The following is a 23,541-nucleotide window of genomic DNA, read 5'->3' as shown; positions in this document are numbered from 1 at the left end:
AGATCCTTTACGGGTCCTTTTCTTTCTTTTCCTTGGGTGACCTTTTTTATCAAAACATCACCTAGCTCAATTTTATTTGAAAATACGGTCCTGCTACCAGAATAACTTCGTTGGATTAGCGGTAATGTCCTATCCAGCGTTGACTCCACGTTTTTCCTGGGCAGAATTTTTTTAGCCGGGGACTTGTATCTCACTGGTGTATTCCCGACCTGGTCTTCCCCTCTTGGTTGATTGATGACTTTGAGGGAAAGTTTGATCTTGTTTGTAAAGTATGGCAACATGACTTTTTGTATTATTGTTTTTCTTCGGCCAGCGGCCATCAGCTTCGCGGGACTTACGGTTTAAATGGCTGGCCGGATTAGGCCTGAAATGAATGCATGGGATTTTATTGGAAAAAATGACACTTCCTTTCTAAAACGTCATTTTTGACGTAAAGATAAAGAAGGAAGTCAGGACTTTCGACGGGGGAACGCTTACACATTCCCTGAGACAGCTTAAAAGACAGTAAATAGAAACTGAAAGAAAAGCCCCCTCTACCATTTATCCCACTAACCGATAGGGCAATGGACCAGGAGATTGGACCAACTCAAGGCTAGGCGAGCAATTTGAAGAGGTTAGTTTCAATCACAATCACTTACCTCCAGAGGCTCAGACGCTTCGTCAGTGGGTTTGCCTTAGAATATTCTTATTCTTTCTTCGGAGTAAACATAATATTTCCTTCTTTGGATATCCCAATCTTTCCTGCGTAACACACAATATCTTTATCTCCCGGAAATAGAATTGATACCTTTCCATCTAAGTTGAGTTCCATAAAAATGGTAGTGAACTCTTCATCTGAATCGAATTCTTCCATCTTATTCGCTGGAACAAGTACATATACCTCGTGGAAATATCTAACATATGGGAGATCTGGGTATGCCCGCATGAACTCTCTGTCAAGGATAGAGAAATAGATATGAAATAATGCTTCTGAAAAAATTCCCACCGGCGCGAAATCGAAATATTGAATATTATTTCCATTATCGTCCTTCGCTTCTAATTGACAGAAATCATGAATCAATTTTAATAAATATTGATTTGAAATAATTTTTTCTATATTTGAAAATAAGATTTTTTTTTCCATTGTTAGGAAGGATCGACTTAGATCCAGTTGATAGAGTTTCTTGACTTGACCAAGTTTTTCTAAAGAATTATAAAATAAGTGTGGATGATCTCTAAAGAAGAATGATTCTTTTGAACATAAATTAGACTCAAGATAGTGTCGTGTTACTATTCGAGTCATTGACATAAGAACAATCTCATCTTTTGGGTTAGGAAGAAGAGAGAAAGTTGCATTTGGGTTCGAACTTAGCTGATTAGTCTTTTCGAAAGACAGCTGGATTATTACCATTGTTTCTAACAACTTTCAGAGGTGAAAATCTATACTCACGCGAAAGTATTGATTTCACTATCTTTTCCACTTCCTTCTCCGAAACTTCAAATAAATCTGGACAGCTACGGTATAGATACCTAATCTCGCTCACTAACAATTCCTGTTCAAACTGACTTCCATCAAAATCTTTGCTACCAGAAGAATAATATCTATACTGATCGCTTATAGTATAATAATACATAGATACACATTTTTTATAAAAAAAGAGCATGTTTGAGGCAATGCCCAGCCTTTTTTGTTTTTTGATCATTTTTAACTTTGTATTTACTTTGACCTTTTAGTATGGTGTGCAGTCCTTCTGTGTGTAGAACATTGGCTCCAGCGTCCAATGGGTGCACCTGACTGTTGTTCTCCCAGTCCAGTTGGAACAGAAGTCACCAACATTCATTGGTGGGGAGCGTCGACTGAGCTAAATTAGCCACTTTTCGATCTTGTACTAAGGTACACGGAACACCAACCCAATCTCACTGAATCAAACAAAAGAAAATGTGTTCAATCAACGGACGCGCAATCAGCGATAGGCTTGATTGATCGTACTACATAGAAAGAATACTGCTTGCTCGGTCGCGCACTTTACTATATGTGGATGTGGATGAAAGTGACGACTTGACTTGGTCAGTCAGTCATTATACGAAATTTCCTTGTGATGAAATATTGAATCCTCGCAAATAGAAAAGAAGTAATCCAACCCAAGGCGCTTGCGCTTGAAAGCGGCCGGCTGTCAAGAGTGAGGATCCCCCCCCGTCCCGCACCATATGCTTAACACTAACTAGTCGAAAATTTCTTATGACCGACCTACCCCGGAGATCAAGTTTCATTCGAGGCAGATATGAAAGTCCGATAAGGTAAGTTGGGAAGTCGGTCGTAAACTTCCTCCTTCCCTCTCCTCTTCCTGTATCTCTTCTCCTGACCCCAAAGGAGTAAGATATGTGATAACCTTATCAGTCGAGTAGTAAACTCCTCCATCTCTTTCTTCTGTACCTGGGCATGTTTCTCATAGTTGATGCTCCGCTTGGGGAGAAAGAAATGTTAGGCGGGTAGCTATTGCTGGCCCAGGCAAGAGTTGCACGTGGTCGGTCGTCAGATGCCACTGGTTTATCATTCAGACATATGCGCGATATGCGGGATAGAATGTCCCAACAAAGCCTTGACTTTATACAATCCATAGTCACTGATCTCGAGTATGCCCTCCGCCTCTCCTCTTTTTCTTGGGTCTATCACTTCCGCTCACTAATCTCTGTCTCCTTCGTGTCTGTCTTCCGGTTGATGATGAACTTGTTGTCTTCTTAGGCGTAGGTGTAGGTGCTCTTCTCTTATTCGTATGATAAGTATATGTAAGAGTGGAACCTCTTGAAGAGCTTTTCCTTACCTATGTCCCTTAGCCAATCAAGCCTTACTTTTTCTTCTTTTGTTTCCTGCCCCGGTCAGCTTTTCTTTGGTCTATCTCCGCGGGTCACTAAACTAACCTTCTCTGGTCCGCTTTGGCTATTGAACTAATCTTCTTCGAACTCCCAGGCCGAACTCGGAAAGTCCAACCAATGTATGATACACCCGACACTGCAACCGTCTCTTCAATCGGGTCAAGCCAGCCCTCTTTCCATTCTTCGGATTAAATAAGACCCTGGGACATGGAACTGGAGCTACAGTCTCGTTTCCGTCCATCGATTGGCAAGCAAGCCAACCAGACCAACTTCTTATTGCCACGAAGAGGAGCCTTGATCTCTCGGTGAAGTGAAAGGCTTATTCGGACAACGAAGCGAATAGGCCCGATGCGAGCTAACGTGAGTCTAACAGTTCTACGTCTTTCTAAGGAATGGGCTGATACAGGTTCAGAAAGATGGAAGAATATGGCAGCTTAGGCCCAAAGAAAGATAAGAAGCACTTAATCATGTCTTGCCCTTATCCGCATGGTCTTTAAAACCATTGCTTAGCCCCTGCCCGGCGCTTTCCCCACCACCTCTTCTCTTCCCTCCCTTGCTTCGGACAGAGATAGAGATTTTTCTATTCCACCACTGAGAGAGCAGATAGTTGCCTCGTCAGACATGTTGCTAAGTCGTGGTTGGTTCCTCTTTGCTATTGACTCGGGTCTGTTGGGCTAAGGGGAGACTGAACTGCCATCAGAAAATCACACTGACTGACTTAAGTACCAAACACAGAAGACAGCACAAAGAGGACAGCTAGAGATAGAGAGATTCCCTATCAACAGGGCAAGATTGTGATTTCTATCTTTATCTATCTCCTTCCTTTCCTTCTTGTTTAGTACTGGATTCAAAGAGTCTCAGATATTCCCTTCCTTGTTTTAGAAAGCAGGATAGAAGGAGTAAGGTACGCTAGCTGAAGAAAGGGAGAGATAGAAAGAAATAGAGAGAGAGATCTAAGCACAATAAAATAAAGAAGTCAACATTTTTCATTTTTGAAATACCTCAAAGCTTGCTTACAAAGGACTTCACTCCTAAGACATATGAGTCACTCACACTATCTTCACAAGTCTCACTTCAACCTCTCACCAACCTCCACTTCTCCTCTCATGGGCGACTTTTTATATAGACTTAGAGAGCCTTCATGGAGGTGACAAGTGTCATTCAATTGGATACATACAAGGACTCACAAGACTGACATCTAGACACATGGCAACTGACTTGGGAACTAAGGCAACCCTTGCCCTTGCCTACTTAGAAACTTATCTATATAGGAGGACACATGTCTCATTCCTTGGGACACAAGTCTCTATATGGTAGTCAAACTTGGTCAATATAGTCCAAACAAGAGAATACTTTTTCTCTTAAGTGGTGACTCATCAACCTTGGTCATCAAGGTCTCATGCAAGGAGACACATGTCCACTCACATGAGGGAATCCAAGTGGCCTTCTTCTTTTATTCACTCACATGACCGTTATAATAATAATAATTTGATAGGCATAACATGCACTCAAATTCTATTGAAATGAAAAGGAACATTCCAAGAATCTATACTTTCTAGCCTATGACCCTCGTCACTCAAAACTTTGACAAGACTGCCCTTATAACTGGGCTTATATTTTTCTTTTTTTTTCCCTTTTGCCCTGGTGTCTTGGTAGCAACTGGCTGCATGTCTTCTGGGTCGAGGATCTGGATTGGTCGGGTCACGACTCCTTCTTCTTCACTTGCTCCAGGAATGCTTTGTCACTTTTTCTCTCCCTAAGCTTTTATAAGGTATTGGGGGCACATGATGGTCCAGCGGAACTGCTGATATCTCTGATCAAAAAGACTGCTTTTTTTACCTATTTCATTTCTCGTCCTTATTCTTTTACTACCTAGAGTAGAAGGTACGAGTGAGGTCAGCTGTCGTGAGATCAAACCAAAGTGCAAACCCCGATTTCATCGTCCACGGTATCTGATTTGCTGCCACATAAGCGAATACCTCTTGACTGGTTGGGATTTCAATTTGGCTTTCTGTACTGATCCTTCTTCTGACTTCTGATTCGGGTACTGCTTCTGCTGATAATCCGAATCTTGCCCACCAGATATCAAAGCAAGCGGGCCTACTGGCGACATTTAACATTCTCCCAAGTAGAAAGAACCATGAATGAGTTCGATCTGGATTGTTAATCTTCAGAGCCTCAATGAAGGACTCTTGATATTACAAATAGCTGCACCGGATATGGCTTCCAGTTAGAATTTGAGGATCTAACATTGTGATAGTTCCCCACTCTGAAAAAGGGATGATCCTCTGGAAGATGCATACGGAGTACGCGATGTCATTGCCTCTGTAAGAGTGCTTTTTTATATATGCCGATTTCGTTGCCTTTAATCTATCTTGAGCTCATCTCCATCCTCCAGGTTGCAGGGAAGAGCTCTATATTCTGGGTCCAAGGATGATGGTTGCAACGTTCCAACCATCTGCGCTTCCACCAATGACTTCAGGCTCAAGGCAGGGAGCCTCTATTTCTGTATGATTCACAACCCATTGATTCTCTGTTCTTTCGCAGGATACCATGTTGATTCGGCTGGTTCCCTTTCAAAAAAGAAATTTTCTGGTTAGGAAATAAGGGAGACTGTGACTCTCCCCCTTTATTTGTTCTATATCAAAGTAAAAGAGGGGCTTGCCATCTAGCGAAAATATGTTTTGCAGCGAGGGTCTTGACATCTTTCTTAAGGGTTTTTTTCAACGCCTTACAATCTGTTCTCAACAGGAACCTCTGGTTAAGGATGTAGATTTGGAACTTTAGAATGGACTTCAAGGCTGCTAGAACTTTCTTCTGGATTGTCGAATAGTTTTTCTTGACGTCACTCCACGCGCTGGAGGCATACTGGATTACCTCTTCCTTTCGATCATGTACCTGTTTAAGGACTCAGCCCCAACTTCGGATGCATCGGTCTCGATCACCTTCTCGTTATTGTCATCTGGCAGGGCAAGAATTGGGAGTTTCTTTACCTTTTCGTTGATCCTCCTGACGGCATCGGTACACTCATAAGATAAGGGTTTCTATTTATTTTTCCTCAGCCTATTGGATAGGATCTTTCGGTCGTAGGCCAAGTTCTTGTAATAAAGTAATAGGACAGGTAGTTCAGACATCCTAAGAACCTCTGGAGTTGCTTCTTGTCGGTAAGATTGTAAGGGAATTTTAAAGAGAATTCCATGGAGTGATCTTGAACCCTGATTCTTCCTTCTTCGATCTTCTGCCCAAGGAACTCGACTTCTTCCTGGAAAAGCTTCATCCTTCTGGCTGATAACGCTATTCCAGATCTTTCAATGGATTTTCAAAAAGCTTTAAGCTTTTTGCCTTGCTGAAGATAAGGACGTCATCAATGTAGGCAATTGCAAAATAGGCTAGGGGCTTTATTATCTCATCCATGGCTCTCTGGAACTCTGACTGTGCATTTTTCAATCCAAAAGGCCCATTCTGTCCCAACGGAACGGTACCAGCTGTTTGATACCGGTCCTTTTTTCAGCAATCCGGATCTGCCAAAATCCAGACTTCATTTCAAACTTGCTAAAGATCGGGGCGCCAGAAAGATGATGAATTAGAGACAGTCGACTGGGGACAGGATATCGGATCCATTTGAGGGCATCATTGAGCGACTTATAGTTTATAACTATCTCCTTGGTGGATTGGCTCTTTCACGCTCGTAGCGATTGTTGACATAAAAGGCCGCACATGACCAGGGACTGGTGCTTGGTCGGATGAGTTTCTTCTAAAGGAGATCTTTGATGAAGTTTTCTGTCGGCTTCAGTCATTTGGATCGCCCTTGACTTGGTTGGTATCTTGCTCTAAAAAAACCCGGAACGATAGGGAAGCTCAAGACTCCATTTATGCCTAGACCAAAACTGGTTTGGAACCAACGAAAAAAAAACGGTCTTGTCTCGAACTTCTTTGATCCTTGCTTGGATTTCGGGAGTTTGGAGCTGATGTGAAAAACGAAGGGTTTTTTCACATCTTTAACCCAAACAATTGCTTCGGTCTTCAACTCAATCTTTCTGATCTTCGAGAGCCTAGGAGGCTCGACGGGAAGAAGACTTTGGTTTCCTTGATTGAGGCTTTCATTCCTATCCTTTCATCATTGAAAATCCGGAACTTCTCCAAAGCAGAGAGGAATGTGGTTCCGAGGAGACAGTCGTGCTCTAGATCCCTTAGTAATACTTAGTCAAAATTCTGGCAAACACGATTCCGGCAAACATGGACATTCCAGACCATATGAGGGATCTGTAAAGGTGCTCCATTCACTGCATAGGCTTTTTCTGAACATTTGTCCCAGTATCTTGGAGGGACAATTTCTTTCCGCAGACAATTCAGATCAGAACCGGAGTCAATGAAAGCATTGACCCTAAGGACTTGGTCTTTCATCTTCAAAGTTATGGGGATCGCCCACCTTTGGGACAAAGTTAGAGGGCAAACCCTAATTAGTTCTTCGCTTAGCCTCTCGGCTTTGCATTCTTGCTTAAAGATTATTAGCTCTCTATCTAGGTCTCTTGTATGGCCATGGACTGGTTCTGCAGGGCTGGACACTCACTCTTGTCTTTCTGATGTGCCTTTCTTTCATTTGAATTTGAGGGAATGGACACAGGTAAGGGAACTGGAGGAGACGGATGATGAGGATTCATCGACGTCTCGGAGGAACTGGGATTAGATGACAGGCTATGATCAGATATTTTTTTGCCTGCATCTTGGATTGAAGGGGAGAATTTCTGCCTCATTTTTTTTTGAAGTCCCATTGGTTGACTTTGGGTCAACTAAGACTCTCTAGTTAGGTTCGGGCGTTATACTATACTTTCTCAGGATATTCCTGAAATCCTGCGTCTTTCTCTTTGACATTCAGAGTGAAGACTTGGGCTGTGTAAAAGATATCAGGGTTTAGACTTGTAGTGGATGCGGTGTCTCACTAATGCAACGCTTCCTGGCATGATTTTAGTATGACTTCAGCTAGTATTGAGGGAAGTGGAAACAACAACATATACGGATCATTGAAGACGTTCCAACTGCTCCTTCAACTGGGATCCACAGTGGTACCCCATGTCTATCTGTATCCCTGAGGACCTTCACATGCACCCTAGGTGTTGTGTTCTACCTTTGGCAGCTTGACGCTGAACCTCTTCCTGTCGTTCTCCCAGTTGAGTTCATCTTGCTCGGTAATGAGTCATGCACGGCCTTATGCCTAACTTCGTCTCCGGTATGCGACTTGGTTTTGTTTTCCATTGTTGATCTCCAGTCTCATTATGTCTTTACACACTCCCTCTCTCTCCTTTTGCTACAGGTCGAGGTGAGCTCGTACAGATGCTGCTTTCTATATAGATTTGGTGTTTTGCAATCAGCTTCTGACGATCGTTTCTTTTATCGTTAATGAAGATGTTGCTTGACGCCGCACCCTATGTTTGACTATCCCTGGCGAGTGTTCTGCTTTCGTTATGAATCGAGAATCCACCTCCGCGCAATGACGTCAAAAAGCAAAGCGATGCACGGGTCTTTGAATGAAAATTCCTCTGCGTCTCCACCTTGAGCAAGATCCCAAAGGGAGAATGAAGGAGTTCGAATCTGTTTTTGGTTCAGAGATCATCATGGTGGTTGTTCTCTTTTTTTTTCAATGAAAGTCTAGTCTGGATCTGAAAGGTACCTACGGATATCCCCTCAGTCTCGGTCTCAAACTAAAGCAACGCAGGCGGCTTAGTTATGAAATCGACAGTTGCGGTAAGCAGTTCCTTTCCTTACGCGAGGATGGTAGGTGGTGCTTTGGAGATGAGAGGAAGGCTTTCGGCTGTAGAGATAGAGACTGTCGAGTTTGGTTTTTTGGCAGGTTGCTTAGGCTTAGATAAATTCCCTCTTCTTTCTTAGATTCGGAATTCTTTCGCTTTTACTCGCAACTCGCTTTCCGGCTTTCCTTTCGGATAGGAGAAAAATCCATTCTCTTCTTAGTTTAGTTGGCTTTGGTTTGCAGGTCAGGTCAGATAGAATTCCCTTCCCTTTCCTTCCGGGCTTTAGGCTTGGATAGTTAGAAATTCTATCTTGGGCGGTTGATTGCCTAAGTATGTCTCTCTTTGTTGTCGGCGTGAGAACAGTTGAGGGTTGCTTTTTTCTTCTTTTCCAGCGTCGTATAAACTCCTTCTTCTGTTTTAGGTTCCGAGGAGCAAGCTGCTCGTCCGGTTCAAGTGGGAACTCTCATACCGTGCGGTAGGGAAAGTAAGACATTCCTTCTTTCTTTCGGCTTGGAGAGTGCTTTGCTTAGAGAATCTTGACTTTCTTCCTTGGGCAGAAAGTCAAGTCGGTTACGGGAAGAAAAACGCTAAACTCTTTGCTTTTTAGTCAAGCGCTCCTTCAAGCGAGAACCGAGGAAAGAGACAGAGCTTTCACCAGTACCTGAACCTGTGCCAGAGCCAGTACAACTCCATCAAAGCGGGAGCCGGTTCAAGTCAGTATTGCCGGGCGAGTCAGGTGCTAGCGGAAGTGGTAACTCAAACCGTTCGGAAATTTGAAGTCTTTAAGTAAACTACTTTAAAGTCAAGCTCCTTAAAGCCGGAAGTAGAGCTAGTTCTTTCAAGCAAGTCCAGTCAGTCTAGTGAAAGCGGAAAGCTCATAGTGATAAAAGACACTCTTTCTGTTTTGATCCGGCCAGAGAGATCACTTTCCGTTGCAAAAGGGATAGTGACAGTCGGAAGGCAGTGACGGTGATAGAGAGAGAAAGTCAGTGTTGCAGGTCTAGTTCAGGGACTCTTTTGCAAGTTCTTCAAGCCTGCCGTGAAAACTCCTTCTGTTCTGTGCAAGTCCATGGAGTTTTTTTCGGCTTTTGAGTCAGGAAATCGCTCCACTTTCGGGCAAGTCAAGTTAGGGACGCTCGTCAGTAGAGCTTTCAGTTTGCTTTCCTTCCGGCTAGTGGGCTCGTTCCTCTAGGGCTATCGGTTCATAAGGAAAGCAGTTCCTTCTCTTCTTTCTGTTCTTGGGCGGTTTATAGGGCAACTCGTTGAAACTACTCGTAGATTCCTTTACGTTTCAGGCGCTTTTTCGGTAGAGTGAGAAGTATAGTAGAAATTTTGCTTTTCGATGCGGAAAAAAGACGCAAGTGACGCACTCTTTCTGAAGGGTTATTCGGTGACTTGATGCTCGGCACCCTACTCAGCACTGTGCTACTCGGAAAGTTCAAATTTTTGATACTTGATGCTTTAGTATATTTGGAGGCTTGGTAGGCACAATAGGAGTTATGTTGCCTTGAGGGGCTGCGTGGAGGCAGTTATGGTGATGTACGGAAGCACGTGTTGGCCACAGTACTAGTCCTAGGTTGTAAATATAAATGAATGGATGGACGACCTGATGCCCGTGTCCTAGTTAGTTGGCAGAGGAAGATTCGAACTACCTAGTAGGCTTCCGTGGTCGGCTCCCCGGATTTGAAAGTTCAGCCCTACCACCCTATACTAGAGTATAGTATTTTTTCCCTATCTAAGCTATTGAGGCCTCAAACTCATCCGCTTGTAAATTCTTTGTGTAATACTCACTCGTAAATGAAAAAATGATTGGTGTAAGAATTTTTCACTGATCAGGTGTGATCAGTCTCATCCGTGTAAGAATTTTGAATTCCTCTTCCAACCCGTCCCGGAATGGGCGTTATGGCAAAGAACAAGAAGAAAAAGAAAGAAGGAATTTGTCCAATAGTCACAAATGGTGCCTCCACAGGTTGACATCCGATCCAACCTAGTAGTAAGCGATCCGCCAAAAGCAACCAAAATATTCCTTGGTGAATCGGGCGAAAACTTGAACTACGCACATACATACTTTTAAAAAAAGGTAAAGCCAAGAGAGATATAAAAACTGGTGCTATTGCGGCTACACCTCCCGATTTGTCAGGTATACTGCGAAGAATGGCATGGATCGGTAGGAAATACCATTCCGGCACAATATGAGGCGGGGTGGGCATCGGATTAGCAGGTATATAATTGTCGGGATGCCCCAAAACATTAGGAGCATAAAAAATCCAAATGGAAGAAAAGATAGCAGAAGCTACCCGACCTACTAGATCCTTTACATAAAAATAAGGGTAAGAAGCAATTTTATCCATCTCTGAATGTACACCCAATGGATTATTTGATCCATATTGATGCAATGCGGCCAGATGAAGAAGACTGGCGCCTACTAAAATAAGGGGGAGTAAATGATGGAGACTAAAAAAACGATTTAAGGTGGCATTGTCCACGGAGAAACCACCCCAAAGCCAAGTCACTATGGTATCTCCTACTACAGGTATGGCGCTAGCTAAGCTTGTAATTACTGTAGCTCCCCAAAAGCTCATCTGACCCCAAGGTGGTACGTATCCTATAAAAGCTGTCACAATCATTAATAGGAATATGACAACTCCGAGACACCGAACAAATTCCCTAGGACTGCTATAACTCGCATGATATAGACCACGAAAAATATGAAGGTGAACCACAATGAGAAACATACTTGCCCCATTAGCATGCATATAACGGAGCAACCAGCCCCCTTCAACATCTCTCATAACGTGTTCTACGCTGTTGAAAGCTAGATCCACATGAGGTGTGTGATGCATAGCTAAAAAAACGCCAGTCACTATCTGAATGACTAAACAAATACCAGCTAACGGACCGAACCCCCACCAATAACTAAGATTGCTCGGGGTTGGATAATCTATCAAATGCTGGTTAAGTGTGGAGGATATCGGTTGTTTAAGAAGAGAGAATCGTTGGTTCCTTATAGTCATTTCTCTTTTCTATCGTGACAACTCCTCTTCCCCCTTATTTACCCCCTTGCCTTGATGGAAATTGGCTTCGCTGCGCCCTGAATAATCAAAAAGCTGCATGAGAAGATTCATCCCATTTTAGCGAGAGGGAGGCAGTGAATCACCTGGGCTACGGATTTTTCGGTTTCTTGATTCTCAAAAGAACGTCATTCGGAAAAAAAACTGCCGGTTTCTTAAGGCTTCAAACGAACGACTAGTCATTAAGAAACCTATGAAAGAAAAGTCAGGAACTCCTTTCATGAAGAAGTTTTGCCTGCGTGCAAACTACCTACCCCTTTTCAAAAGAAGGTCGATTTCAATCTCAACAAAGAAAGAACTAAAATGAAAGCAACATTGCTTGTTGTCCTATTACTCTTTCTTTTTGCCTGCCTTGTGGAGCTTTGGAAAGGAGAGAATTTGAAGAAAGTCACTCTCGGAAACTCTTATTGGACGAGAGAGAGTCAATATGATATTGGCGTTGGTTCTACCAACGAAACGAAGCACTTTTTGGTCTTTTTCATTCGGAACCCTATTAGTAAGTATTAGTAAGCGGGCCCACACCCAGACTCTGACTTCAATGGTGGGAACAACCTCAGCACTCCGGCGTGAACATGAACAAGAGTTCTCTAAAAAAATATATTATAATAGTGGTCGATCCCTCGGGAGTGACATTCGTCACTTTAGATGTTGTTCACGCGGTGATCTTCTATCTTTCCAAGAGTACTACCCTGTAGTCTATGTCTGGGGAGACAGGTGCGGTAGAGAGGTCCCCCACTTCGATTCCCGTCTCGTTAGCATCTCCGATCCGAGAGTTGGGATGACTCCGTTAGGTCTTTTCGGTCCGGAGCCGGACGGTAATGGACCTACAACCCTTGCTTGTGGACCAGCTGCAGAGCTAACCTTTGTTCTATTGGTTTGGTGGTTGCTACCAAGACGATTTCTTTATGCCCATCAAAGGACCTCGAGATGCTAATCCACGAAAAACGATACGAGAAATGCGAAAGAACTCAACTACGGAACGAGGGCGACCCGTGGAAATACATCGGTTTCTTACTCGTGCAAAGGAACTATTTCTTGGCAACTTGGACAACTTATAACGATGTTTGTCCCGCATATCAGACGGAAGATCGGGATCTTTACAAAAGGCTTTATAAAGCTTTCGTCTCAATTCATATTTAGCCGCGAGCAATCTACGTTTGTGATCTCGTATATTTCGCTTCTCCGACATCTTACTTAGTTTCTCCCTCATCTTTTAGCAAAAAGCCGCTCCACGGTGGTAAAGTCTCATCTTTTGTGTTTGCCGAAGTGACAATAGTAACATTGAACCCTCGAATATGCTCGAAGATCTCGAAATGATCTTCCAGTTCCGGGGAGAATTCGCAAAACTCCGTTTCCATCGAAAATTTCATGGGGTTTTCCCGTATTTCGACCGGAGAATCTAACATAGACATTACTGTCGAGATTCTGACCAAAAAATTAGACATTCCATACCCTCGGAGAGCGCTTTGTCGTGCAAAGTCACTGACATATCCTGTGTCTTTTTCGGACCCCAAGAATGGATTGGATCGAAACGACTTTCCTGCTTGGAAATAAGGGCCCCTTTCTGTCTGTATGAATCTCTGACCGCGCGGAATCTCCATAGCCAATTTTCCATATTTGATTCTGAAATCAGAGGCTGCTTTTGGTACTAATCTTATTTCAAACGATCCAGGAACTTCCATAACGTTGGCGTGATTCGGTTTGAGCAACGGATCCTGACGTGATACATCTTCGTAATGAAAATGGAGTGGAAACATCATGATGAGTTGGCTTTTCCGGTTTTTTTGAGAATGAGCACTGTGAACTATCCGCTTCAAAAAGGATAGTGGATCGAACCGAAACCAACGTTAAGTAAAGTCAACGAGCTGTCTAAATAGCGGAGTAAATGAGCTTCTGTTCTAAATGCGGTATTTCCTTAGTTATTCTTTCAGGGTCTTTTGGCTCGCAATAAAGCTAGGGTCCTGATCGAGCAAGACGTAGTCCTATCTATCTACCTCTCCAGACACAATATCTTGAGTACCCGGAACCATGTTCGGTGCTGCAAAAGCGTAGCTGTAGCCCCTAACATCTTCGGCTCCTCGTTTTTATTCAATTATGAAATGACTCATTTTGATGGAGATTTGTAGCATCATTCAAGTAAATACAGATTGAGATCGTAGAAACATGAGCTTGTGATATAGCTACACCTAATTCCGGACCGGTTAATGCTAGAACTATAAATAAAGGACCAGGATCTCCTATGAAATAAAAAATGTTATTCATAAATAGCATAGTCCAAGCAGACCCACTTAAAATCTTTACTGAACTATGACCGGCCATCATATTAGCAAATAAACGTATTCCTGAGCTTAATGCACGAAAACAATGAGGGATTAGCTCAAGGAGTACTAAAAAAGGTGCTAACGGCAGTGGGACTCCTGCAGGTAATGAGAAGCTAAAAAAATGAAGCCCATGTCTTTGAAATCCAACGATCGTAATGCCTATAAAAATCGAAAATGAGAGAGCCAAAGTAATGAGAAAATGACTTGTCACTGTGAAGCTAAAGGGTATCATACCCTGGGGATTACGAAATAACGAAAAAGTAAAAGTGACCGAGATGCGAGGGGAAAACTTTTGTTTCACATTTCCGGAAAGACCACCTATTTGTTCGTTTACCGGGTTCGGCACGAAATCATGAATAAGCTCTACCAAGGATTGCCAAGCATTTGGCACTGACTTTCCCCCTCCCTTTTTCGTAACAAAAAAAAGAAGAAGTAGGACCAAACCGAGAGTTAGCAGCATAGACAAGGATGGATTTGTGAATGAGAAATAAAAGTTGCCTATCTTCATAAGAATTAATGGGTGAATGGAAAATTGCTCAAGTGGGCTCATTCGGGTTGCCATTCAACTCTTTGATTCAAAATTGTTCTGTTTCCTTTTTGGGACTCTATTTCATTTCAAAAAAGAGGGTCCGCCGTTGTTAACCGGGGAAAGCGTGGGACTTGAAAAGAAGATGGGAGACAGGGGAACTCCAACAAGTAATAGAAGAGAGGAGAGGGCCCTCTAAAAGCCGTACTGCTGCTGTTGTTTCTATACGAAAATTTTGTGAATTTTTTCCGCGGCAGCTATCCTGCATTATACGTCGAACTGAACTGTAATTCCGCCTCCGTTTTTTATAGCAGCATTCCTTTCAAAAAAAAAAGTCAGAGAAGAGAGTTAGTGCTCATTGACCTCCTTTTTGTTGTTCGAAGTCAATGAATTCCTTTCTCTTACGCAATTATAGTTGGAAATGCTTTAAGCGCGTATTGATACTTCTTAAGTTGAGGAGGTTTTCGGTTTCGCCTTTCCCTTTGGGCTTTATCTTCTTATGGAAGATACAACTTGTACTTTTGAATGTACGAATTCTGTAGAAAAGCTAGTACCTCGTTAGCATTGCAACAACACGAATAGAAAGCGAGATACTGGAATACTCGGGGAAGGAGGCATCCAGTTCGGTTGCTCCATCACTAGAGAATGTAACTGCCCTGTCTGAAAAGTAGTCCATTACGTCCATTGTTGTCTTCCTAAAGTGCCTATGTCCGGCTAAGCGAGGAAATGGGGAATCAGATGGATTGAACCTTCTTGAGTTTCGTATATCGAGTTTCTCTTCTTTCCGGTCTCATTTGCTCTTCGCTTGGGGGAACCCCTGAGTCCCGTATGGAATCCTCTCCGTCTCTGCCTGCCCAATCCTTCCCTTAAGCCTATCGGTCAGGGCCTAATGTCTTTCATCGTGGAAGGGGCAATGCTTTTCAATCTGGTATCCTTGTAAGCCTTCGAAGCTGTCCATTCTGCTATCAGTGAATGTGCTTTGAGGTCTCTTCCCCCTTATCGTGTAAGTAAGCCGAAAGGCCTTTTCCTTGAGTGAAAAGTCTCTCCCGTCGAATTCGCTGTATATTAGAGATTAGAGTGAGTGAATGTGGTTGCAGGTCTAGTCCCATTCCATTCTCCTATCCTGATCCTTTGATTGGAAAAAGGTAAATCCGGGTCTCTGCCCATTCCCTTGAAGCCAGGTATTCGTTTCTCGCTAGCATGAAAACAGAATCCATGGCATCAGATTCATTAGCTTCGGACGCATAGGAATCAATTCTTCCCGTACTCTCTTTGTCAAGCCACCGGCTCCACTAAAGCAGCCAGACTTAGCTTAGCCTAGCTAGCACAGACAGAAGGTAAAGTAAAGCGAACCCGACCGATGAAGTCGAATGTTCCCACCCGATTCTTCTTGGCTTGACCACTTTTTTAACTTAAGCTTTCCCCCATCGAGAAAGAAAAAAGGAACATAGCCTTACCTCTCACCTCTCCTTCTCCTCTCTACTTATAGCAGGCAATCATAGACTGAAAATCGAGTGAATACCCGGCTAGCTCGGATCTAGGTATATTGTACAGCTTTCGCTTCGCCCCTTGACTTTGATCTTCCTCGGAATTGAAATAAATAGATCTTCTGCTGCTTTTGGCATTCCACTTGGGATGAAAAGCATGATTTTCGATCTTGTTGAAAAGGCCTTCAGGATGGATATATCCACTTTCAAAAAAAAAATTCCATAGGAGTTATAGGAATGGTACAATATGTATTTTCTTTGCTTTCTCGTCTTCAATGGAATGCTGCACTGAAAGCTTCGTTCTATGTACCTATCGAGGAAGATTCAAGTTATCCCAATAGTAAAGACGCTACGCCCCTCTTAGTCTGCTATTCAAGTCTTCTCCTTTATTGTCGGCCTTACGAGGGCTAATTTCCACTGTTACAGAATGAATGGTCAATCAGTTCCTTGCCTTACTAATCTATTCTTTCTTGCGCATGGATCTAACTCTTTCTTTTTATTTAGATTGAAGAGACGAGAACGTAAAAGGAAAACAATAGGCAATAGCAAGACTGGATATCGCAGGAAGTACAGCAAGCGCGGCGAAGCTCAGCGATAACAGATCGGAATATCTTTTGAATGCTTTACGTAGTCGTAGAGATTCGGTTCTCCTGTACCATCTTACTGTTCTTCTGAAGGATTCCGCAGACCAGGACCTAGTAGGAAAACATACACCGCAAGCCGATGGCCTGATAGAGTAGTTGACGAACGGTCCCGACTAACATAAGTAGAGTAGTCTATTCTCTGGGCCCTTTGAATTTGTTCCCCTTTTTTTATCAAAGAGGAAAGAGATTTCTAAATGTGGATCTCTCCTTGGGTGCGTGGGATAGTATCTGCTAGCGACGCTATGCATAAGAAGGGAAGGAGCTCAATCTGCTCTCGTGTCTGTCTTGCCGGGATGGCATACTCCATAATGGACGGAAAGTCTTCCACCCTGAAGAAGACGGAAGGTTGATCTGGGAGCGAGATCTGGGTTCTATGCGCCCAAGGCAGACGGACCTGTGTATTCGTATTCGGGAACCTCTTGGGGTTTCATTGAACACTTTGGTGCCGCTAATTTGATTGTCAGCCTGGGGATACTAAGAATAGGGGTGTACCTTAATGGATGGCTTAGTAGATGGGGTGAAAATACGCTGGAGAAAGAAAGGTCGTATATTTCCTACTTTCAGGAATAGCGGGACGGGTCTAAAGAAATACCAGATATAAAGTACAGAAGTCAATACGGCAGTACTGAGCTACGGAAAGTCTTTCGACAGAAGCAGTCCTCTGTGCCTTAATAGCTAAAAATCATCGCTGAGCGGAGCTTCGCTTTGGATTGGGGGAATAAGGCTTATGGTATTGCAAAGCGAAAAAGTCTTATTCCACGAACGAGGTTTGTCTCTTTCTACCGGAATTGCTGCTTTCACTAATTACCCAAAAGAGGAACTTCCTTTTTCACGGAAAGCAAGGAAGGCAATAGAATTCACATTCCTAGGGCGGTCTACTACTTAGTACGTTTCCTCTTCTTTTCTCTCTCTTTCTTCTATGGATTCTAATGACATTAGAAATTGCCCAAGTGAAAGCTAGGAACTAGAACTACCTCCTTAGTTAGTGTTATACCGCTTTAAAGAAAGGTGGAAAATTTATCTATCAAACAGACGATTCGATTATCCGCATCTATAATGTAATAAAGAGTGTTATTCGTCATTTTTTTTCCCGCATTATCAAAAGGTTCACTCTTAACGAGTGATGGTTACACTGTCCTTTCCTTGCGTGGATTCCATTCCTTGAGATCTAATCTAGCTCTCCGCTATCTATAGGAATGTTCCTATAACCGGTCAAAAGTATAAGTGATCGAAGCATTGGTGAAATGAATCAATTGACTCTCCCTACTTAACACATGTAAGATCGAAAGGGCAGGGGCAGCTCTTGAGTAGAAGGAAGATCACATAGAATGCAAGTGGTGAGGAAGGGACTGATGTTAAGCTCTCCTGGTATTACTTAACTAAAGCACTAACAAAGGTCAAGTTATCATCTTTCTGTCCTTTCTTAGACTCAAAACCATCGACCCTAAAGTCTCGTTATCGTTGTACGTGAAGGGAGTTCTCTTAGCAAGCCAGTGATTTTACCCTGCGTGAGGGCTTACACGTCATCTTCTCTTTCAGCTTCCGGTTGATTAGATAGGGGTGGAAATCCTTTCAGTCGAGTCGAATGGTAGGGAATCGCAATAAAGCGCGTAGTAAGAAGGTCTTAGAGAAGTTAGAGAATGGTCTAGTTAGTTTGTCAGTCCCAGATTCGCTAGTAATATTCCCAACCAGTGTTAGCTCGCCTCTTTTCTTATAGCCAGGAAAAGGAATTGCTTACGGCTAGATGTTTCTCTTAATCATAGCAGCTTTATATCAAACTCGTACTCTCAATTCACGTTTAGTATAGTCTCAGTTTGAAAGCGGACAGTCTCCATGTTAGGAAAGACAGCCCTAACGACAGCAAGTCTTGTATGAATAAGCTCCTAAAGACTGTGCCCTTTGCCTTTTCCCGATTCCCGATAGTCTGTCAAGCAAATCAAGAAAGAGGCTCAGCTTACGTCTTCAAGTCCCGTCAGTTTTTGATAAGGTGTGGTTACGTTACCCATTCAGTAGCACGCGCCTTTCCGGTTCTTTATATGTTTCCTGTTCTTTTTCTCTTTCATGTGATTAACCAGTATACGCTATCTATCTAGTCTTCCCATTTCCTGCTCTTCTTCTGATGCCAGTGATTGTAGCCGTCTTGTCAAGAGGGGCGGGTGTCTTGTCTTTCGCATGGTGAAAGCTCCAGTGGTCCAAGGTTCCTTCAGTCAAATTAGATAAGAAAGTAAGGGGATGGACATCTGTAACAGACTGAGGGGAGGGTGTAACAATGCCGTCCTCTTTTTCCAGTTTGAGTAGCAAGTGGAAAGCTCGTAATTCGAGGGTTAGGACTTTACAGTAAAATGAGAGCCATTCAGCCAGAGTAGAGTCTCTCGTACTACAGTGCAGGAAGTTAGCTCGGTGCCATATTGATGGTAAGATCTTTTTTCTATTTGATATGAGATAGAAGGAAAAACGAACTGGCAAAAAAAAGACACTTAGAGAATGAGATTGGATTTCTATTCCTATTTTATGAAAGTCCTCAAGACTGGAATTGTCGCATATCAGCTGCAATAAGAGAGATTATAGATATGTCGCATATCAGCTGTTATAGAGATAGACATTCCCGACAACTCATCTGCGAAAACTGAATTGAATGCTCGGGGAAGGAGCGAAGGGAAGAGGATTTAGCTTTGGCTTTGGCGCATTTCATGTAACAGGTTTGTATGGTCCTGGAATATGGGTGTCCGATCCTTATGGACTAACTGGAAAAGTACAATCTGTAAATCCAGCGTGGGGCGCGGAAGGTTTTGATCCTTTTGTTCCGGGAGGAATAGCCTCTCATCATATTGCAGCGGGTACATTGGGCATATTAGCAGGTCTATTCCATCTTAGTGTCCGTCCGCCTCAACGTCTATACAAAGGATTACGTATGGGAAATATTGAAACTGTACTTTCTAGTAGTATCGCTGCTGTTTTTTTTGCAGCTTTCGTTGTTGCTGGAACTATGTGGTATGGTTCAGCAACTACCCCAATCGAATTATTTGGTCCCACTCGTTATCAGTGGGATCAGGGATACTTTCAGCAAGAAATATATCGAAGAGTTAGCGCCGGACTAGCCGAAAATCTGAGTTTATCGGAAGCTTGGTCTAAAATTCCCGAAAAATTAGCTTTTTATGATTACATTGGTAATAATCCGGCAAAAGGGGGATTATTCAGAGCAGGCTCAATGGACAACGGGGATGGAATAGCTGTTGGATGGTTAGGACACCCCGTCTTTAGAGATAAAGAAGGGCGCGAGCTTTTTGTACGTCGTATGCCTACTTTTTTTGAAACATTTCCGGTAGTTTTAGTAGATGGAGACGGAATTGTGAGAGCCGATGTTCCTTTTAGAAGGGCAGAATCAAAATATAGTGTTGAACAAGTAGGTGTAACTGTCGAGTTCTATGGTGGCGAACTCAATGGAGTTAGTTATGGTGATCCTGCTACTGTAAAAAAATACGCTAGACGTGCCCAATTAGGTGAAATTTTTGAATTAGATCGGGCTACTTTGAAATCCGATGGTGTTTTTCGTAGCAGTCCAAGGGGTTGGTTCACTTTTGGGCATGCTACGTTTGCTTTGCTCTTCTTTTTTGGACACATTTGGCATGGTGCTAGAACCTTGTTCAGAGATGTTTTTGCTGGTATTGATCCAGATTTGGATGCTCAAGTGGAATTTGGAACATTTCAAAAACTTGGGGATCCAACTACAAGGAGACAAGTAGTCTGATACAACATTGCTCTGGTATCTTTCGCCTCTATTTTTTTTGATTTGACATAAGGTACCGGAGAAATCTTGATTTGAATCACCATTTATTCTTTGACTCTTTACTTTTCTTTATATGGTAAATGATCCCAAATGAATAGGTGTGGAAGCTATAATTGTAAACCACGATCGAATCTATGGAAGCATTGGTTTATACATTCCTTTTAGTCTCGACTTTAGGGATAATTTTTTTCGCTATCTTTTTTCGAGAACCGCCTAAGGTTCCGACTAAAACTAAAAAATGAAATAATTTTTCATTATCTAAATTGAAGTAATGAGCCTCCCAATATGGGAGACTCATTACTTCAACTAGTCCCCGTGTTCTTCGAATGGATCTCTTAGTTGTTGAGAGGGTTGCCCAAAAGCGGTATATAAGGCGTACCCAGTAAAGCTTACAAGTAAACCAGATATGGAGATGGCGACTAGGGTTGCTGTTTCCATTTTTAGATAATTTCAAGATCACAATGGATCTACGATAAGATCGTTTATTTACAACTACAACGGAATGGTATACAAAGTCAACAGATCTCAACCAAGGAATAGTATTTTATGGCTACACAAACCGTTGAGGGTAGTTCTAGATCTGGGCCAAGACGAACTACTGTAGGGAATTTATTGAAACCATTGAATTCGGAATATGGTAAAGTAGCACCGGGCTGGGGGACTACACCACTTATGGGGGTCGCAATGGCTCTATTTGCGATATTCCTATCTATTATTTTGGAAATTTATAATTCTTCCGTTTTACTGGATGGAATTTCAATGAGTTAGGTTCATAAGAACTAGAAAGTCCCAGTTTTTCAATCAAAAAAATTACTTTACTTAAGAAAGACTCGGATTTCTAGACCATTCTGGTAGTTCGACCGTGAGATTTATTTGTTTCGGTATTTCCGGAATATGAGTGTGTGACTTGTTATAATTGATCCTATTGATAATACAGAAAATGGGCCTGTCATCTCTATCAAGATGATTCTAACTCGTCGGATATTTATTCTAGTATCTGGAGCACGGAATATATAGAATAGATCAAGAAAAGAAATATTTGAACTATGATTCATACCTACTATTTACTATTCAGACTTCGCAACCGGACTCAAAAAAAATTCAAATAGGTATTTCCTAAATCAAACGATTTTTCTTCTTTCAGTTTGAACAAAGGACAAATGTTTCTCTAGATTTTGTTGAGTCATTACATCCATTCATTGAATAAGTGATCATCAAACGGTTCTTACTCAGAGAACCTTTGAGTTTAGCTTGAGGCTTTGCTTGATTAAATCATCGTGGTTCTAGTATGAATCTGAGGTTTCAATTGATTCATAGGGTCTCAACAAGGGAATTCCTATCAATAGCAAAACTATTGTTAATCTGCATTACGCACAAAAAAATAACAAATCAAATAACAAATAAAAAAATAGGAAAGAGAAGATTCAAGAGGCCTGTACCGATCAACATAAAGAAAGACGGATGAGCCAACTTGATATTTTTGGCATTATCATCACAAAGAAGAGATTCCGGATTTTGTTACTTCCTATCTTTGGGGCAAATCGAATCAAGTGGCTAAGAAGTTTTGAACTTTCTATTACATATCCGTTGAAATCAGTATTTGTGTGTTTCTGCTTGAGCCGTACGAGATGAAATTCTCATATACGGTTCTCAGAGGGGGAATTCTTTTGGATTACCTATCTCAATAAGGTATATGATTGGTTTGAGGAACGTCTCGAGATTCAGGCGATTGCAGATGATATAACTAGTAAATATGTTCCTCCTCATGTCAACATATTTTATTGTTTAGGGGGGATCACACTTACTTGTTTTTTAGTACAAGTAGCTACAGGTTTTGCTATGACTTTTTACTATCGTCCAACCGTTACAGAAGCTTTTTCCTCTGTTCAATACATAATGACTGAGGCCAATTTTGGTTGGTTAATTCGATCAGTTCATCGATGGTCAGCAAGTATGATGGTTCTAATGATGATCCTGCACGTATTTCGTGTATATCTCACAGGTGGATTTAAAAAACCCCGCGAATTAACTTGGGTTACAGGTGTGGTTTTAGGTGTATTGACTGCATCTTTTGGTGTAACTGGTTATTCCTTACCTCGGGACCAAATTGGTTATTGGGCAGTAAAAATCGTGACAGGTGTACCTGAAGCTATTCCTGTAATAGGATCGCCTTTGGTAGAGTTATTACGTGGAAGTGCTAGTGTGGGCCAATCCACTTTGACTCGTTTTTATAGTTTACACACTTTTGTATTGCCTCTTCTTACTGCCGTATTTATGTTAATGCACTTTCCAATGATACGTAAGCAAGGTATTTCGGGTCCTTTATAGAGAAGACAGATCATAGATATTTGTAATTGATCATATATCATATCGGGAAGGAACAATATTATTTCATTGCTACAAATATGGATTCATTGCTACAAATATGGATTATTGAAAAAATAAGACATGTTATTTGGATACTTCTCTTCAACTCCGAAGTATTGTATTTCTTAATTGATACGAATAGTTGAAGTGGATTTTTCGAAGAGAGGATGGATTATGGGAGTGTGTGACTTGAACTATTAATTGGGCCATGCAGATATATGATTTTATCCGCCACGTTGGAATTCATAACCAAATGTGTCTCCGCATCCAACCACCACGTAAGTCCCCCTATGTAGCGTAGCAGAGGATAGGCAGGTTCGCTTGAGGAGAATCTTTTCTATGATCATACCCGAATCATGTCATGCATGAACAGGCTCCGTAAGATCCCGTAGAATAGAATAAGTGATGTGGCATGATCCAATGTTCTATCTATTCCACTTACTTTATTTTATTTATAGTGTAGAAATGCATTCATTTCCTCTGCATCGATCCCGATCTATGATACTATCGGAGTGAAATAAGGGATCTAAGGAAAAACAGTGGCTAGACTTTATTAGTAACAAGTAAATACTTTGTATGTAAGAAAATCGAGATGTTGTGGGGATAAACACCAATCAAAAGACATGAGACAATCCAAAAAGCACTTGATCATGATCAAATTTGTAAGCCTACTTGGGTATTGAGCATTTACTTGTAAGAACTGAATTCTTTTCAATGAATAGTTGCAACTCCGTAAAA

At 42.1% G+C, this 23,541-nt stretch overlaps 4 protein-coding genes across 4 annotated transcripts; all 4 read right to left on the bottom strand.

The window, feature by feature from the left end:
- Positions 1 to 10,432: 10,432 nt before the first annotated feature.
- Positions 10,433 to 11,614, bottom strand: cob (apocytochrome b). Its single transcript has one exon. It carries the CDS (start codon positions 11,612 to 11,614, stop codon positions 10,433 to 10,435), a length of 1,182 nt encoding a protein of 393 aa, YP_005090362.1.
- Positions 11,615 to 12,557: 943 nt separating this feature from the next.
- On the bottom strand, positions 12,558 to 12,881 carry rps14 (ribosomal protein S14). Its single transcript has one exon. It carries the CDS (start codon positions 12,879 to 12,881, stop codon positions 12,558 to 12,560), a length of 324 nt encoding a protein of 107 aa, YP_005090361.1.
- On the bottom strand, positions 12,862 to 13,428 carry rpl5 (ribosomal protein L5). Its single transcript has one exon. The coding sequence runs from the start codon at positions 13,426 to 13,428 to the stop codon at positions 12,862 to 12,864; it is 567 nt and encodes a 188-aa protein (YP_005090360.1).
- A 331-nt stretch (positions 13,429 to 13,759) lies between these two features.
- atp6 (ATP synthase F0 subunit 6) lies at positions 13,760 to 14,554 on the bottom strand. Its single transcript has one exon. It carries the CDS (start codon positions 14,552 to 14,554, stop codon positions 13,760 to 13,762), a length of 795 nt encoding a protein of 264 aa, YP_005090359.1.
- Positions 14,555 to 23,541: the final 8,987 nt, after the last annotated feature.

The sequence above is a fragment of the mitochondrial genome of Phoenix dactylifera (assembly GCF_009389715.1).
Source record: "Phoenix dactylifera mitochondrion, complete genome".
Classification (NCBI taxonomy): domain Eukaryota; kingdom Viridiplantae; phylum Streptophyta; class Magnoliopsida; order Arecales; family Arecaceae; genus Phoenix; species Phoenix dactylifera.
This window is presented reverse-complemented; position numbering and strand designations above follow the sequence as displayed.